Source organism: Lynx rufus, unplaced genomic scaffold (genome assembly GCF_022079265.1).
Source record: "Lynx rufus isolate CCGP_SWC_20201006 ecotype Redwood Valley unplaced genomic scaffold, mLynRuf1.p SCAF_17, whole genome shotgun sequence".
Lineage (NCBI taxonomy): Eukaryota > Metazoa > Chordata > Mammalia > Carnivora > Felidae > Lynx > Lynx rufus.
The window spans coordinates 6,430,399-6,447,027 of NW_025814831.1; the positions used below are offsets into that span (position 1 = coordinate 6,430,399).

General features: G+C 52.2%; 1 protein-coding gene across 1 annotated transcript in view; it reads right to left on the minus strand.

The window, feature by feature from the left end:
- LOC124512078 (cholesterol 24-hydroxylase) overlaps nt 1-12,821 on the minus strand; it is a 31,658-nt gene extending 18,837 nt beyond the window's left edge. Inside the window, exons 1-3 of the mRNA XM_047079440.1 lie at nt 12,700-12,821; nt 5,598-5,678; nt 4,975-5,056 (exon numbers count right to left, since the gene is read on the minus strand). Of these exons, the coding sequence (XP_046935396.1) occupies nt 4,975-5,056; nt 5,598-5,678; nt 12,700-12,821 (285 nt within the window). The remainder of the gene's footprint in view (nt 1-4,974; nt 5,057-5,597; nt 5,679-12,699) is intronic.
- Between the last annotated feature and the right edge of the window lie 3,808 nt (nt 12,822-16,629).

The window sequence follows — 16,629 nt, forward strand, 5'->3', positions numbered from 1 at the left end:
ATCCCAGCAATTTGCCATGGCAGAGAGGGAAGAGAAGGGGGAAGCCCAGGCCACTTGCTGCATTCAGGCAGAATGAGAGGTAGGGATGGGCATGAGCGGGGGCTGGATCCCAGAGGCCGCCTTCTGGCACCCTGAGCTTCATCCTGTGGGCACTGGGAAGCAGGAAGATGGTATCTCCATTGTACATTAATCCAGGGGCTTCTGGTATCTGGGAGCTAGCTCAGGGATCTAATATCAATTTTTTAGCTAAAAGGAACCCCCCAAAATGGCTGACCTTGGGGCATGAGCCACATCCTGAGAACCCCACCCCCACCCAAACACTGTCATTTGTAAACGAACTTTCCTCACTACCCATGCCTGCAGGCCCCATCCCCATGGCAGTAAAGACCCACCTCCCAGGTCCCTCTCAAACATTCCTAAATTGTCCAAGGTCTGGACCAACCCTCCCAACCTAAAGTGAGGAGTCCCCACAATGAGGCACAGCAGCCTCAACACAGGCTCTAATCAGGTGCCCCCAAAGTCAAGGGTCCCCATGCCTGTTGTCCCTGGGGCTGGGGATCCTTTGAAGGCCCAGTGAGCTGAGCTCTGGGATGTGAGGAGTGCATGGGGGCACCCCCCAGCACCTTCTCTGCTGTCCACACTGGCAGCACACTTCTGCCCACTAAGGGATAACTGCTGGGGACTTGTCCTCCTGCCATGAGTAATCAGAAAAATAGGCATAACACATGAAATGTCTGTTTTCAGACACTGAGCAACAGGAAGTGAAGGATTGTGAATCCTAAAAGAAGGAAAAGGAAAAAAAAAAAGATATGAGACCTATGACCGAAGATTACTCTAGCTTTCTGCAATTTCAGGATAAAGGCACTAAAAGATGAACTTCAAATATAGCCCCGTAGGCTTTCCAATTTGATGAGACAGATCAGAGTCCAGACATACAAGAGGAGGCTAGAACTTGTATGGCAGAGGACCTGAGGGGAGGGAGCCATGTAGAGAAAGAGCTCCTGTGCAGAAATCTGCATAGGGATCCCCTACATCTTCGAATGAATACCAGCCTGTGTACATGCACCATGGACACAAAGCTGAGTTAAAAACAACTTTTGGGACAAGGAGAATTACCGAGTAACTACAGGCTGAACAGTTCTCAGAGCTTACACAGGCCAAGAACTGTCCCACTGGCCAGAGGTAAACTTCAGACATAAGCCCTTTATTAGCGGCCCCCAGAAGAAAGAGTCACTCCTTGGTAGTGAGGCTTAACTAGCTCTAGAGTAAAAGCCGACCCTAAATCAACCCTACAAAAGCCTCAAAGCAAACCTGGAAAGGATCAGACTGATCTACACAAATAACTTTACCATCTGCCAGAATGAATTCCAGCACTCTTTAAAGGAATAAAACAAAACTGAGAACTCAACAGTGTACAATTCACAATGTCCAGGGACCAACATAAAATCACTAGACACGTCAAAGAGCAGAAAGATCTACCTATAACCAGGCTCAGAAATAATAGAGATGACGGAATTTGCAGAAAAGAACTTTAACACATTTATTATAAGTATTGCAAATGTGGTCAAGGAACCCACATATCCAGGAAGTGCAAAGACTCCTACATGGAATTAACAACAAGAAAAAGTACATGAAGGCAGATCATAATCAAATTTCTGAAACCAGTGATAAAGAGAAAACCTTAAAAGCAGACAGAGATAAAATAGTAGATTGATATAAGTTAAAGATTATACTATAAACCCTAGGACAACCACCAAGAGAGAAAGAAAGAGAGCCAATAATCAAATAGTGGAGATAAAGTGGAATACTAAAACATACTCAATCCAAAAGAAGGCAGGAAAGGCAGAGAGGGGAACGAACAACAGGACAGAGGAAAAACAGCCACGTGGTAGCTTTAAACCCAACCGTATCAATAATTACATTCAACGTAAATGACCTAAGCACTCCAGTTAAAAGGCAGAGATTGTCAGACAGTATAAAGCAACCAGACCAGACTATATGCTATCTATAGGAAACCCACTTTAAATCTAAAAACCCAGATAGGTTAAAAGTAAAAGGATGGTAAAAAGATATACCAAGCAACACTAAGCAGAAGATAGCTGGAGTGGCTGCATTAACACCAGGCAAAATATCCTTCAGGAAATGGAATATTACCAAGGATAAAGGGGACATTTCTAAAAATAAATCACACAGTTCATCACAAAGACATATTAATCCTAAATGTCTACACACCTAATAACAGAACTTCAAAATACATAAAGCAAAATCGGTACAACCTAAAGTAGAAATAGAAAAACCCATGATTGTGGTTGGAGAGTTCGACATTCCTCTCAGAATAATTGCTAGAACAAGTATGAAGAAAATTAGTGAGGACTTAAAAGATTCGAATAACACTATCAGCCAACTTGATCTAGTTGACATTTCTGAAATATTCCATTCAACAATTACAGAATATTCATTCTTTTGAAGTACTCATGGACATTCACCAAGATAGACCATGTGCTAGGTCATCAAACAAGCTTCAATTTTTTTATATGGATTGAAATCATGAAAAGTATTTCATCTGCCCTTACAGAATGAAATTAGAAATCAATAACAGAAAGATATTTGTAAATACCATAATATTTAGAAAGTGAACAATATGCATATAAATAATCCCTGATTCAAAGAAGAAATCACAAGGGAAGTTAGAAAATATTTTGAACTGAATGAAAAAAGAAGCACGACATATTGAAATGTGTGGTACATTTGTCCCTAAAGTAGTATTTACAAGGGAATGTATAGATTTAAATGCTTATATTAGAAAAGAAACAGGTCTAAAATCAATTTTCTAAACTCCCACCTTAAAAATTTGAACAAGAATAAATTAAACCCTAAACGAATAGAGGAAGGAAATAATAAAGAGCAGAAATCAATAAAGTAGAAAATGGACAAACAATGGAGAATTGCAATAAACCCAAAAGCTGGTTCTTTGAAAAGATAAATAAAATTGATAAACCTTTTGCTAGCTTGATTAAGAAAATAAAAGAAAGCCCAAATTATTTGTAGGAATGAAAGAAGGGATATCACCACAGATCCAGGAGACATGAAACAGGAAATCAATAAATATTATGGACAACTTGATACCAATAATTTTAATTAGATGAAATGGGCAAATTCCTTGAAAGACACAAATTACAGGGGCACCTGGATGGGTTCAGCTCAGGCCATGATCTCGCAGCTTTGTGGGTTTAAGCCCCTCATCTGGCTCTGCACTGACATCACAGAACCTGTCTGGGATTCTCTCTCTCTTCCTCTCTCTCTGTCCCTCCCCAACTTGAGCTGTCTCTGTCTCTAAATAAATAAATAAATAAATAAATAAATAAATAAATAAAGACATAAATTACCAAACCCAAGAAAAATAGCAACTCTAAATGGCCATAAATCAATTAAATAAATTGAGTAATTAAAACAAACAAAAACACTTCCATCAAAGAAAATGCCAGGCCCAGATGGCTTCACTGGTGAATCCTATCAAACATTAAAGGAAGGAATAACACCACCCCATAGAAACTCCTTCAGAAAATAGAGGAGAGGGGACATTTCCCAACTCATCTTGTGAAGCCTATTAATCTGATCCCCAAACAAGGCAAGTATAAAAACAAAAACTCTTAGCAGAAGATGAGCAAATTGTATCATGAGAGCTGGAATGCAAGGTTGGTTTAATACTTGAAAATTAATCCATGCAATGCATCATATTAATATATATTGTTCAACTTTTCTCATTGAGCATCATGAAGGTCTTTGTGTATGGCTTTTTGTAGCATGCTTTAAAAATCTTAAAAAAATTTTGTTAATGTTTATTTATTATTTTGGAGAGAGAAAGAGAGAGAGAGAGAGAGAGAGCAGGAGAGGGGCAGAGAAAGAGGGAGCCACAGAATCCAAAACAGGTTCTAGGCTCCGAGCTGTCAGCACGGAGCCCAATGCGGGGCTCGAACCCACGAACCGTGAGATTGTGACCCCACAAGTCAGATGCTTAACCGACTGAGAGACCCACGTGCCCCTAAAAATCTTAAACTGTGTCTACACTTGAAATTAAGCTTTACAAAAAAAAGTATTTGTTACATCCTTTTAGAGACACCATGGTTGTTCGGCTTTTCTCCTGATCTGGACCCTAAGTTGCATCTTCTCCCTGTCATGCCAAGGCTCACTCTGCTGAGTACCCACTGTGAGAAAAAGAGCACCATCATTTATTGAGCAACTGCTGTGTGCCAGGCATGGGCTAGATGGCTCAAACATGCTATTTCGCCACCTGTAAGAGGCATCATCCCTATTTTACACATGAGGAAACTGAGGCCCAGAGTGGTGACAGAGCCCAGACTTGAGCCCACGTCAGCCAAGTCCAAGGTAAACGATCTGAGGGCCATTCTTAGTCCCCAGATCGCAGGCACCGCCCTCCACGTAGTCCAGACCAATCAGTGCTGACCGTCTCAGTTTCCTGATCTCTAAAATGGGGACTGATAACAGTCTCTACCCCCGTGAGGATTAAATGGGTTCATAATCAGGAAGTAAAGAAGTACATGTTTAAGTATCTTTTGCCCCTTTGCTTGTTAAATAAATATGTGTTGATATAAACATTTGTTAAGTGAATCAATTAATATTGAAATCTCATGGTAGCCCTGAGACAGAGGGGTTATGATCCCACCTCGAAGATGAAGGAACCAAGGCTAAGGGGGGTGAGCTAGCTAAACGTGTGCACATCACTTGGGCAAAACTCCCAAACGGTGGGTGTTCAGAGAGAAAGATGCCACTGACTTTTGGATCCTTGGGAAATGAGCCCGAGTGCTGGTGACTCTGGGACATTTCTCTTACAGCCTCTGGGGTCGAGTTTTGTGCCCCCAACCCAGGGAAGGGAAGGGAAGGGAAGGGAAGGGAAGGGAAGGGAAGGGAAGGGAAGGGAAGGGCTCTCCCCAGAGAAACTGCTCTGCTTCCTACCTTGACCGACTCGGGGCTCGTGACGATGACTGAGGTTTTGTGGAAGACGTTGACCCGCACGACGGGTCCGTACTTCTTAGCCCTGGAAACCAAAATGACCCAGAGGAGGCTGTCAACGACCGGAGATGTGAATATCATACCACCCAGCGGGAGGATCAGGGTGTCCCATCCCAGGAGGGCCTTAACACGGACTCACTGCCGAGTCACATCCCACACTGGGTCTCAGTTTTCAAACCCATGAAATAGGGTTGCTACACTCCTCCTTTGACCCAAAAGATTTTGCTGGGAATCAAGCGATATCGTGTCTTTGAAATGCTTTGGAAAGTGCGAAGCACCACCACGTACAAGGACTGTTACTGAGTCACACCCCCCACCCAGCTTACAGACAAGGACACTGAGGCTCAGAGTTTCTGATGTCTGGTCTCAGGTCACACAGCTGCCAAAGGCAGAGGTTGCCATCTGAACCAGCCTCCTCTGCCTCTGCGCTCAGGGGAGGGACTTCGGGGGTGGGAGTGACCTGGCCGGGGAGGCAGGAGTGTGTGTGCTGGCCTGGGGAAGGGGTGGGGCTGCCCCATGAGGGACCTGGGCTGGAGTAAGGGCAACAAATGACAATTAGGACCCACCAATCCAAAAACACATCTTGGAGCATGCGGCCACAAACCTCATCCTTTTTCCAAAAGTAGGGAAGGTGTCCTAGAAGGAAACTAGAAGAAACGGGAAACATTAAGATCACCCGAAGTCACCATTAAAGAGTGCTCCCTTCCCCACAGGACCCTGTGAGGGCGGTCTTACTAGGCCCACTTTGCAGATGGGACGACTGAGGCCCGAGGAGGCACGGCACTGGCTCAGGGCACCCAGTTCCCTGGTGTGGAGGGGAGGGGTTGGCGTGTGGAAAGGGTCCCATAGTGCTGTGCCGAATTACCTGGAGACATCCCCTGAACACTGACTACATACATGCTGGGCGCCATGCTGGGCCTCATTCCATCTGTCCTCCCCCTACTGCCTGGAGGTAGGTCTGTTGTTAACCTGGCTTATAGGTAGGGCAGCTGAGGCTGGAGAGGTGGTCACCCGTCCACGGCTGCGCGGCTGGCACCAAGGCATCCCACGGTCCTTCTCACCACGGGATGGTTTGGTCACGCTAAGTCCGCCGTGGGTGGGTGATCAACAGAATGTCAACAAGTCTATCTGGCGTCACCTGGTGGCACGTTTGACAGGTGCTTCCTGTCTCCTGCACGGCTTATTCCAGTCAAGCTCACTCACGACCCCATCCAGAACGGGTGACAGAAACTACAGGCGGGGCTTTCCGAGTCGGGGAACTCACCTTCTCCTGGAGATAGAGAGTGAATTAACAAAGAAGAAGAAGAAGAAGAAGAAGAAGAAGAAGAAGAAGAAGAGAAAAGAAAAGAAAAGGAAAAGAAGGAGAGTGATGGAAAAATCAGAGGGGGAGGTAATCAGAGCTGGGGATAGGAGTAGGTGGTGCCATTTTCTACAGGCAGGTCGGGAATGGCCCTTTAAGAAGGTAACATGGGACGCTTGGGTGGCTCAGTCAGTTAAGCATCCCACTCAGGTTATGATCTCGCGGTTCGTGGGTTCGAGCACCGCGTCGGGCTCTGTGCTGACAGCTCAGAGCCTGGAGCCTGCTTCGGATTCTGTCTCCCTTTCTCTCTGCCCCTCCCCAACGTGCGTGCGCGCGCGCTCTCTCTCTCTCTCAAAAATTGAATAAACACGAAAAAAAATTTTTTATAAAAAAAAGAAGGCAAACGTGAGCTGCAATAAATGAAGGACTAGCCTACCCAGGTACCTGGGGGAAGAGCGTTCCAGCAAAGGAGATAGCAGGTGCAAAGATCCTAAGGTAGGAATGTGCGTGATAAGTTCAAGGAACAGTGAGAAGGTGTTGTGGCTGGAGTAGAGTGAGGGAGATGTGATACAGGATGGGGTCACCAAGGGAGGGGGCAGATCGCCAAGGGCCTTGCGGGCTGGTGTCAACACTGCTCTGACCTTGAAAAGCAGAGGGCCACCGGAGGGTCTTGAGCAGAGCAGAGACAGGGTCTGGTGGGTTTTCAATGGCTCCCTCTCACAGCTGCTGTGCTAGGAGTAAACGGGGTGGGTGGGAGGCAGGAGTGGAGGCAGGGGCACCAGCAAGGGGCTGGGGGAGGGGATAGGGCGCAGACCAGTGAGAAGCCGGGTTCCCAGGGCAGGTTGGAGGAGGAGCCAAGCAGACTTGCTGGGGGTGTGGACGAGGGTGGGAGGGTGGTGTCAGGCTGCCCCAAGGCTTCTGGCCTGATCCTTGGAAGGATGAGTGGAGCTGCCGTGTCCTAAGGTGGGGAGGACCAAAGAGGGACTGGTTGCAGGGCAGCAGACCGAATCGTGCCCGCCTCTGCCCTCGTCCATGCAGCCAGGAAGGTTTTGGGGGGCAGCATGGAGACACTGCCTGGGGCTCCCGGCTCTGCCTGCAGGAAGGACGGGCCAGGAGTTCCAGCTCAACACCCCCAGAGCAGCCCCCCACCAATGACCTTGCGCCCTGCACCTTGGTGGGGTCGGCTCTCAGCGCTCCCCCCGGGGGTTGCACCTCACTGGCCCCCCAGAGGTAATTTGCTCTATTGGCTTTTTTTATTGACCTCCTGTCTCTCTGCATTCCCAACTCCCACAGGGATCACCACCCAACCCCCCCAAACCACTTACATTTCTTTTTTTTTTCTCTCTCTTTTTTTTTTAGAGCGAGAAAGAGCATGAGCCAGGGAGGGGCAGAGAGAGAGGGAAAGACAGAATCCCAAGCAGGCTCATACCATCAGTGCAGAGCCCCACACGGGGCTCGAACCCACGAACCGCGAGATCATGACCCGAGTCAAAGCCGGACGCTCAACCGACTGAGCCACCCAGGGGCCCCCGTTTCAATTCTTGCCTCGGGATCAATGTCTGGGAACCAACCCGAGACAAGCGGACTAAATCCGGAGTCGGGCTTTGAACCTGGCAGGTTTGCAGAGGAAAGCACCAAGGGCAGCGTGTGAGGAAATGCTTGGAGCCAAGGCCAGAGATGTAAATGTGACAGCCCTCAGCTGAGAGGCAGCCCTTACAGCCCAGCAGCCGGATTAGACCACAAGGGGGTGAGTGCAGACAGAGAAGGGACCCGAGGACTGAGCCAGGCAGCAAAGGGACAACCAGCCAGGGAGACTGAACAGAAGACACCAGAGGAGAGCCGAGGGGGAGTGGAGCGGGCAGCCTGCGAAGAAAGCAGGCCAAGGGGACAAGGGAGGGACTTGTCCAGGGTCAGGCAAGACGAGGGAGGACTGAAGGGCCACCGTGTGTGCGTGCGTGTGTGTGAGTGTGAGTGTGTGTAGCTACAGGGAGATCACTGGGACTTTGGTCAAAGCAGGGTGGGCTGATCGGGAGAGGTGGGTGCCAGAGCCCGATGGGGTGTTGGGCCCAAGACAGGAGGGGAGGGAGGGATGGGGACCCAAAACAGGCTTCTCAGGGGGACTGTTGAGGGGGTGCACAGACAAGGGGGCGGCCGCTGGAGGGAACGAGAAGGGAAGAGAAGGGTGGTTGTTCTTTTACAACATGTTATATAAAAATGGGAATGATGCTGGAGAGAAGGAAAACTGATGACATGGGAGAGAAGGAGCCCCGCTGGGCAGGGTCGCTGAACCCAGGGGACGGCTCTCCTTGGCCGGGAGCACCTAGGTCCCAGTGGGAAGGGCGTGTGGGCCCGGGTGCAGGGAAGGGGGAGGCTGTGGTGGCAGAGCCCCGGAAGGAAGTTCTCTCAGGCTGTTCCATTTACCCAGGGAGGTAGGAGGTAGGAATCAAGCCTGAGAGTGGGGACAGAGGGGGAGGTGGCGGGGCCTGAGGAGAAGCGAGATCGCGTCAAGAGTGGGCGGGCAGATGCGGGAGGAAGGAGGGCAGTGTGGACGCCCGGCAGCTGAGGCCCACTCAGGGTGAGTGGCTTTGAACTGACAATGCCCCACCTGCAGAAAGATGGCCTGTGGACATCACGCGCGCCTGGCTGTGTTTCCAGAATAACCTAGTAACCGTGGCCACTGCCGTAGCTGCGCACTTGGGGAGGATGTTCTGTTTGGAACACCTGAGCGATAGACCCTCTCCACCCCACCAGGCCTGTCTGAGAGCCTCCGCCTTCAACGCTGGGGCCCAATGCCACTTGGGGAAGAAGGTGAGTGACACCTCAAGAAGGCCAAGGCGACAGAGAGGCGTGAGGTTCCCAGTGCCCGGCAAGAAAGGGGACTAAAACCCATTCCTTCCCATTCCTGCAGGGGGACACCGGGGAGGGAAAGGCAGAGCCGGAAGACCGGGCGTTGGAAACAAACAGGTAAGGGATGGTAGGATTGGGGGATGGTGGAATGCTGCGACTGGGGTGGGGGGCTGAGAGAAGTCCACCTGGCATGTCCCTGTCGGTAGGCGCGATAAGACAGAGCAGTCCAGGGAGAGAAAGGAGGGTGAAAACCCCCCTCCCCTGCCCGGTCCCTGGCACATGCCCTTTCCTGTAATGCTGCGGTTGGCACAGTGGGAATCAAGGTTCCCTGAGGACAGAGAACGTCTTGGATAATAAAGGAGAAGAGGTCATCCGGACAGCCCACGGTGAGGCCAGCCACAGGGATGAAGGGAGCCACATGACAGCTTGGGGTGTGGATGGGGGCCACTGCCGGGAGTGAGGGTGACGGGCCATGGCTGCCTCGCGCCAGTGGAATGGGGCGACGATGGCTCCAATTGGATGCACTGCCCAACAGAGCCGGCAAGGGGTCTCCACCATCGGCAGGAACCATCGGGCAATTTATTGAACAGACCTCACCTCTGGCAACTTGACAAGGAGGGAGCAGAGGAGGAAACCCGTGCCAGCCAGGAGTCATACTGGAAAAACCGTTCTAAAATAAAACCTGGAAGGGCGAGACTTTTTGTTGCCAAGTTTACATTCATCCCACGCTACCAGGAGCGCGGGGGGTTGATGGGAAAGTTGGGAACAGCAACAGAGAAATGAAGAAGCCACAAGTGTCTGTGTGGGATCTGAACGTGGGGTCGGAGTTTTCGGCTGTGACACGGATGGTTGCAGTAGGATGTTGTCTGTGGGGAGCTCCGGGAGGGCATCCTGGAGGAGAGGGCAGCCCGGTGACTCCTGCCGAATAAGGAGGAGGATGGGAGGATGGGTGGGGGGTGGGGAAGCAGCTGCCCCTTGGAAGGCAGAGGGATCCTTGCCTGAAAGCTGGCAAAGCCTAGAAGCACCGAGGGGCAAACGTTACCACCAGAGACTCGACATGTACCCTTCTCAGCCAACCATGGTGTTGCCAGTCATGGTTTGAGGATCCAGGCGCTGAATACAAAAGCATCTGATCTGTGCCAGAAAGGGTTCCAGAACTCTCATTCAGTGCACTCTTAGATGTGACCACCAGACAACGGTTAATCCAAAATCTTTCTGCATATGTATCATTCAGTTCACCTCCTCAGAATAAAGAGCCCAACTATAATTATATAATTAAATATTATGTAATTAACCTCCTCCTACTCCTCCACCCGCCCACAGGTACCTGTAGGTCACACGTAGATTCTGCAGTGTAGGATTCAGGGGAGGATTCAGGCATAAAAAAGAGAGAAATACGGGCACGGGCTACTACATGGATAAACCTTGAAAACATTGTGCTAAATGAAAGAAGGCAGACACAAAAGGCCACATATCGTATGATTCCATTTATATGAAATGTCCAGAACAGGCAAATCTAGAGACAGAAAACAGATTGGTGGCTGCCTAGGGTTGGAGGTGGGGGTGAGGAGTGACACCTAAGGGGTAATTGGGTCTCTGTTTGGGGTGGTAAAAATGTTCCGGAACAAGACTGCACAACTCTGTCACTATCCCCAAAAGTACTGATTGTACACTTTAAAGGGGTAAATTTTAGGGCACAGTTTTATTTTGAAAACGCAATTAAGAAAAAATATATGGGAGAGGGGCAGAGAGGGGCGTGATTTCAGTTCTGCCTTCTCAAGACAAAGAGACCAGAGCAGGTCTGCAGTGCTTGAAGCATTGGGGTTTACGTGAAGCCCAAATCATCACGAGACCCAGCAGAACAAACACAAAGCTCGTTCAATCCCAAGCTGTCGATGGCCGATCGGGAAAACTTGAAAGGGTGACAGCGTCCCTAACAGGACTTGTAGGCGATTTCCACCATCCACTTTGACTCACTGTTCACCGAGTATCCATACGCACGTACCCGCTGCTGCTGTGCTAAGGTGTCAGGGACATGGCAGTGAACAAGACAGACACGGGCTTATGGGAGAGACAGACACTTAACAAGAGGTTGCACAAATAGTTGCCCAACAACTATTCCAACGTCATAGTTCCAATGACATGGAGTTTACAAAGTGAACATAATATATTCGGGCATGGAAGCAGGTGGGACCTCCCTGAGGAGTTAGCCTTCGAGCCACATCTGGAAGGTGAGGGGAAGAAGCATCTGGGTGGCGTGGAAGACAGAGCTGCTAAGCATGGGAAAAGGAAGAACCAGAGGTGGGTGAGGGCACCCGGAAAGACAGCCAGCCGGCAGGGAGAAATATCGCCTCCCTGTGTCACCAGCCATAGAGATCTTTCCCGAACCCACCAAACAGGAATTCAGGCTTCTAATGCCAGGTCATCTGGCTTGTGCTGGAGGTGGACACCTTCCAGAATGTTCATGTCTTGAGGTTTTAAAAAGTGTATCTAATACCATTGTTCATTCATTCAGCAAGTATTTATTGAGCATCTGCAAAGTGCCAGGAGCCGGGCATACACAAGGGAACACACAGTACCCTGCCCTCCTAGGGCTCACATTCTAAAGGGGGGAGACAGACACAGTCAACAGGTGAGCAGACAGTCAACAAGTGAACAGAAGGCAACTTCGGGGGAGATGGCCGCATAAGAAGTTCGGGGCTAGGTGGGCTTTACACACAGTGGTGGATGGTCTCCAGCAAGACCCTGGAGGAGAAATCAGCTGCAGGAGGGGGGTTGCAGAAAGACTGGGGGCAGCAGTGAGCAAGCAAAGGGGGGGATGAGAACAGTACAGAGTGGGTTCTAAGAGCTCAGCAGGGGCCTTGCAGGCCATAGAGTGGACTTAATTTAGAATTCGATTTCCTTCTGCAGTGATGGGAAGCTTTTGGAGCAGAGGAATGACACATTTGATTTAGGCTTCAGAAAGGTAAGCTTCTGGTGGGAGGAGGTATGTGGGGGTGGGGGTGGGGGACAAGGATGGAATGGAAGTACTAAGGAGAAGCAAAAAGCATGTACCAGGACAGAAATACCAAGGGTAATGTGACCCAAGTATAACGTGATCCAATTCAGGTTGAGTGACCCCATTCAAAGTCCCAAAGTTACGAGGGCTCACTTTAGAGCCAAGGCTGACCTGGGTTTCAATCTAGGCTTACCAACTGTGTGACCTTGGGCAGATGACTTTGCCTCTGCGCGCCTCAGTCTCCTCGTCTGAACGATGGGGTAACAATAGCGCCTACCTAACAGGGTTGTCGCTGCCATCACGTTTGTGGGGCCCAGCAGAGCGCGGTGGGCGCGGACCAGCTGCTGCGGCTGTGAGTAATTTGTTACTAAGAATAGTTAGCGCCCCTCTCCCGGCCGCCGTCTCCAAGCGGCCACGCGCAACGGCGAGGCTGGACCCCCGGCCCCGACGCCGGCTTGGACGCGGCCCCCCGGCCCCCCATTCGAGCGCCCCATCCAGGCCCCCGCCCCCACCCCCCGCTCACCTGGGCCTCGGCGGCCCGGGGATGTGCTCGTAGCGGCTGCGAGCGCGGTGCACGAAGGTGCAGAAGAGGCCGAAGGCAACCAGGACGGCGCTGCCGAGCAGCAGCAGCAGCCCGGGGCTCATGGCTCCAGGGCAGGCCAGGCCTGGGTCGGGGCCGGGCACCGAGGGGGCGGGAGGCCGCGAGCCGACTCAGCTGTCAGCGCCGCGCCGCCTCGGCCCCAGGCCCGGCGCGACCCAGCACCGCCCACTCCCTCTCGGCTCCGCCCCTGCCGGCTCGACCCCTCCCAGGGCTCTCCGTCCCGGCCAACCACGTCTCCGGCACCCGCTCCAGCTCTCGGCGCCCGCCCCCGCCCCGCCCCTAGCTCCGCCCCAACCCCAACACCGCCCCCCCGCGCTCAGGCCCCGCCCAGAGCATGAGATCTTCTCCAATCACAATGCCGCTTCTGGCTCAGTTCCCCCCCCACGCTCCGCCCTCTCCCTCCTCCTCCCCAGGCCCCGCCCCCAGCTCCTCGAGCTCTATCCTAGCAGCAGCTCCGCCCAGAACGCGTTGTCCTTGGCAACCCCGTTTCCTCCGCGCTTCCTGCCCCGGCGGCAGAGCTGGGTCCAGCTGGCTGTTTCCGCCCCCTAGGGCGCCTGCAAATAAACGCGTTCTCTGCGCGCGGTCCTAGGCCCCTTTCCTTCTCCCTGAAACCTCCCTGGGAACCCCATCCCAGACTCCAAACGTCCGTATTGCGCCGACTGTTCCCAAAACCTCTCTCTGGAACCCCCAACCCCCACAAGCTGGCTCCGCCTGCCTGGCGGGTCCACGCCTAGCGTCCCTGGTCTCCTCGCGGGGCCACGGGGCAGGTGGCGAGGACCCCGGGGACACGGGGAAGCTGTGTCAGCGACTGAAGAGCGCACAGCTGGACCAGAGTCTCCTCTCCCTGCGTCTTGGTGCCTCCAGGAAAAGCCAAGTCGGAGGCGCTGACCCCAGTCCGAAGGAGCCCGAGTTGGAGTGCGTGAAAGTCTGGGTGCGCAAGGCGGCCCCTCGAGAGAAAGCGAGAAATGTGCCCGCCGTGGCCAAAGGGTATTTCTGAAGTAATAACCGAAACTTCCCTCCCGTTTACGTAACCACCTTGTCTTCACCCGTCTGGGTGTCACAAATGCAGCCAGTTTTGCGCTTTTAGGTCTCATTCCTACGCTGGGTGGGGGGGGCACCCAGAGTGGGAGCAGGGGATGGGAAGGGCCGGGTGTACACACTCCTGGTCCCGATAAAGCTCCAACGGGCTGGGGAGGAGGCACCCAAAGATGGACGCTGCCGAGTTCCTGAGAACGGGACATTCCCCTGCCTCATTCGTGGGCCAGTCCCGGAGAGGTGTGGGGGGCTGGAAACAGAAGGTCCGTGTACCTCCTTGCCAGGTGCAGCCAGGGACAGCCCCCACTACGGACAGAATTCTTCGGGGTGTGTGGGCTGCAGGGTGACGAAGAGGGCCACAGTTTAAGAGCTGGACCTAGAAGAGACAGGATTTCTGTCCCCAAACCACCGCAGCCTGGGCATCCCTCCTGGCGCAGGGAGCTGGGGAGCCGCACGCGTCTACGGTTAGGGGGTTAGGGCTGGGGCACGTTGGCCTGCCACCGCGCCCCCACGTGGCGGTGAGAAGCAGCCGCTGGCTGGCCCTGCTTGGAGCGGTGGATGGGGGTGGGCAGGTTATACAGCCCCTCCTGGGCTGTGAAAGCACCAAGGGTTGGGGGCAGTTTGGAGGGAGGGCTCCCAACAATTGTCTTTTGAGGACAATGCCAGGTCCTAAACTGCCCTAGGCACAGTCTGGGGTCTCACATGAGGCAGGCATAGGGAGAGCCTCAAGGTACATTTGTGAGCCCGTGCAGCTAGAGCTCAGGAGAGGCATGGGCGCTATTACTCTCTGGTGCATCACTCAACACCAGTAACCTCTGACTTAATGTGACTATGGCTCAACTGGCATTTCCGTCAATAGAGCACCCCTGTCCCTGACTCGGGCGAGTCAACAGGGTCCCCTCCCCACGTACCAAGTCCACTGCTGTCCCACTGCCATCTCATCCGATTCTCCCAGCTCTCCTGTGATCAGGCCACCCCAAAGCTCAGGTGGGTCTCAGACAGCACTGGGCAGGCAGCACTACAAACTGCCAGCAGAGGGCGCTGCCTGGAAGCATGTGGCCAACCACCTGGCCCTTCATTGGAAGGTTTAGACTGGGCTTTCCAGTATGGTAGCCACGGGCCACATGTGCCAATCCAGCCCGTGAAACATGGCTAGGCCACAGGCATCCGGGTGGCTCAGTCAGTTGAGTATTTGATTCTTGATTTCAGCTCAGGTCATGATCTCACGGCTTGTGGGATCAAGCCCCACGTCCAGCTCTGTGCTAATAGCGTGGAGCCTGCTTGGGATTCTCTTCTTTCTCTCTGCCCCCCCCCCCCCCCACACACATACACATGCTCTCTCCTTTCTCTCTCTCAAGATAAACAATAAACATAAAAAAAAAAAAAACATGGCTAGTCCAAGTTAATATGTTCTGTGTGTGTAGACGCTGGGTTGATTGGATATAAAAAATGCTTTAAAAATCTCATTAATATTTTTATATTAACTGTTACATGATCATTTTTGAATATGCTGCATTAAAGAAAATATATTATTAAAATTCACTTCACCGATTTCGTTTTACTTTTTTAACATGGCTACTAGAAAATTTTAAATTATGGTTGCATAGTATTGGTCCAGATGGTCGAGGGCCTTCCACTCCAGCCCTGGGCAGGACAGGCCTGGTCCCCTCCCTCGGCCTGCCAGCTGTGCCCTGTAGACAGTGGTTCTCAAAGTGTGGCCCCTAAGCCAGCAGCTTCAGCATCAGCCGGGGTCACAACGCAAATGCTCAGCCCCACTGAGATTTACGGAGTCAAGAACTCTGATGGGACCCCAGCAACCCGTGTTTTAACCAGCCCCACAAGTGTTTCTGCTCAAGTTTGAGAACGCCAGACAGGAAGTGGTTTCCCAGCGGGAATTGTTGAGGGAGATGCAGGTCTGAAGTGGCTGTCCTCTGAACAGGAGACGAAGGCCCTGGCCTGGCTGGGGCTTGTGAGAGGGATGCAGGTCAACAAGGAACAAACGAGGCCCCGTCAGGGGTGCTCAGCCACACCTGGAATGTCCCTGCAGCGTTGGGCTCCAGGGACTTGAGAACTAAGCTGTGTGATACTTGGGCTGTAGCAGCCCCTCTCTGGACCATGTTCCGAGAGAGCACTCTAACTGCCGACCCGATAAGAGGGGGTGATGGCAGAGGCTGATAGGGAACAGAGGGAGCCTTGACCCCTGGGGTCAGCCCTTATCCCAGAGACCAGGAGGACTCTGAGGCAGGAGCAAAGTCCCTGGGGACAGAGTCACTTGGGAACACCCCCTCCGCAGCCAGCCGTAGGCAGTGGAGTAAAAGGAGCACTGGACAGGGAGTTGGAACCCGGCTCTGCCTCTCTCTGGGCTTGTGTCCCCATCTGCACGATGCCAGGGGCCAAGGGGAGGTGGGGGAGACACTGAATTCAACGCTCTTTAGGCAGCAGCGTGACCGCCCCCAGAGCCCTACTGCCTGGTTTCTAATGTTGGCCGTATGACATTCGGCAAGTAACGAAGCCTCACTGGGCCTTGGTTTCCACATCTGTGCAATGGAAGGTGACCATGACACCCGCCTCGTAAAGTTAACATGAGGATCGAATGACTGAATATTAAGTAAAACTTTTAAACGGTGCCTGGCACATAGTAGGTGCTCAGCAAACGTCCGCCACCCACCCGTATTACTACTTAAGGAGCGGTGTGCCTGTGTCAACCTCCTTGCTGGGAGTCAGGCTGAAGCCTAAGCCTTGTTTGGAGCCTGAGGGGGTCCCGAGGTAGGGGACCGGAGGGGGGCAGCACCCCATCCAGAGGCGCGGAAGGGCCTG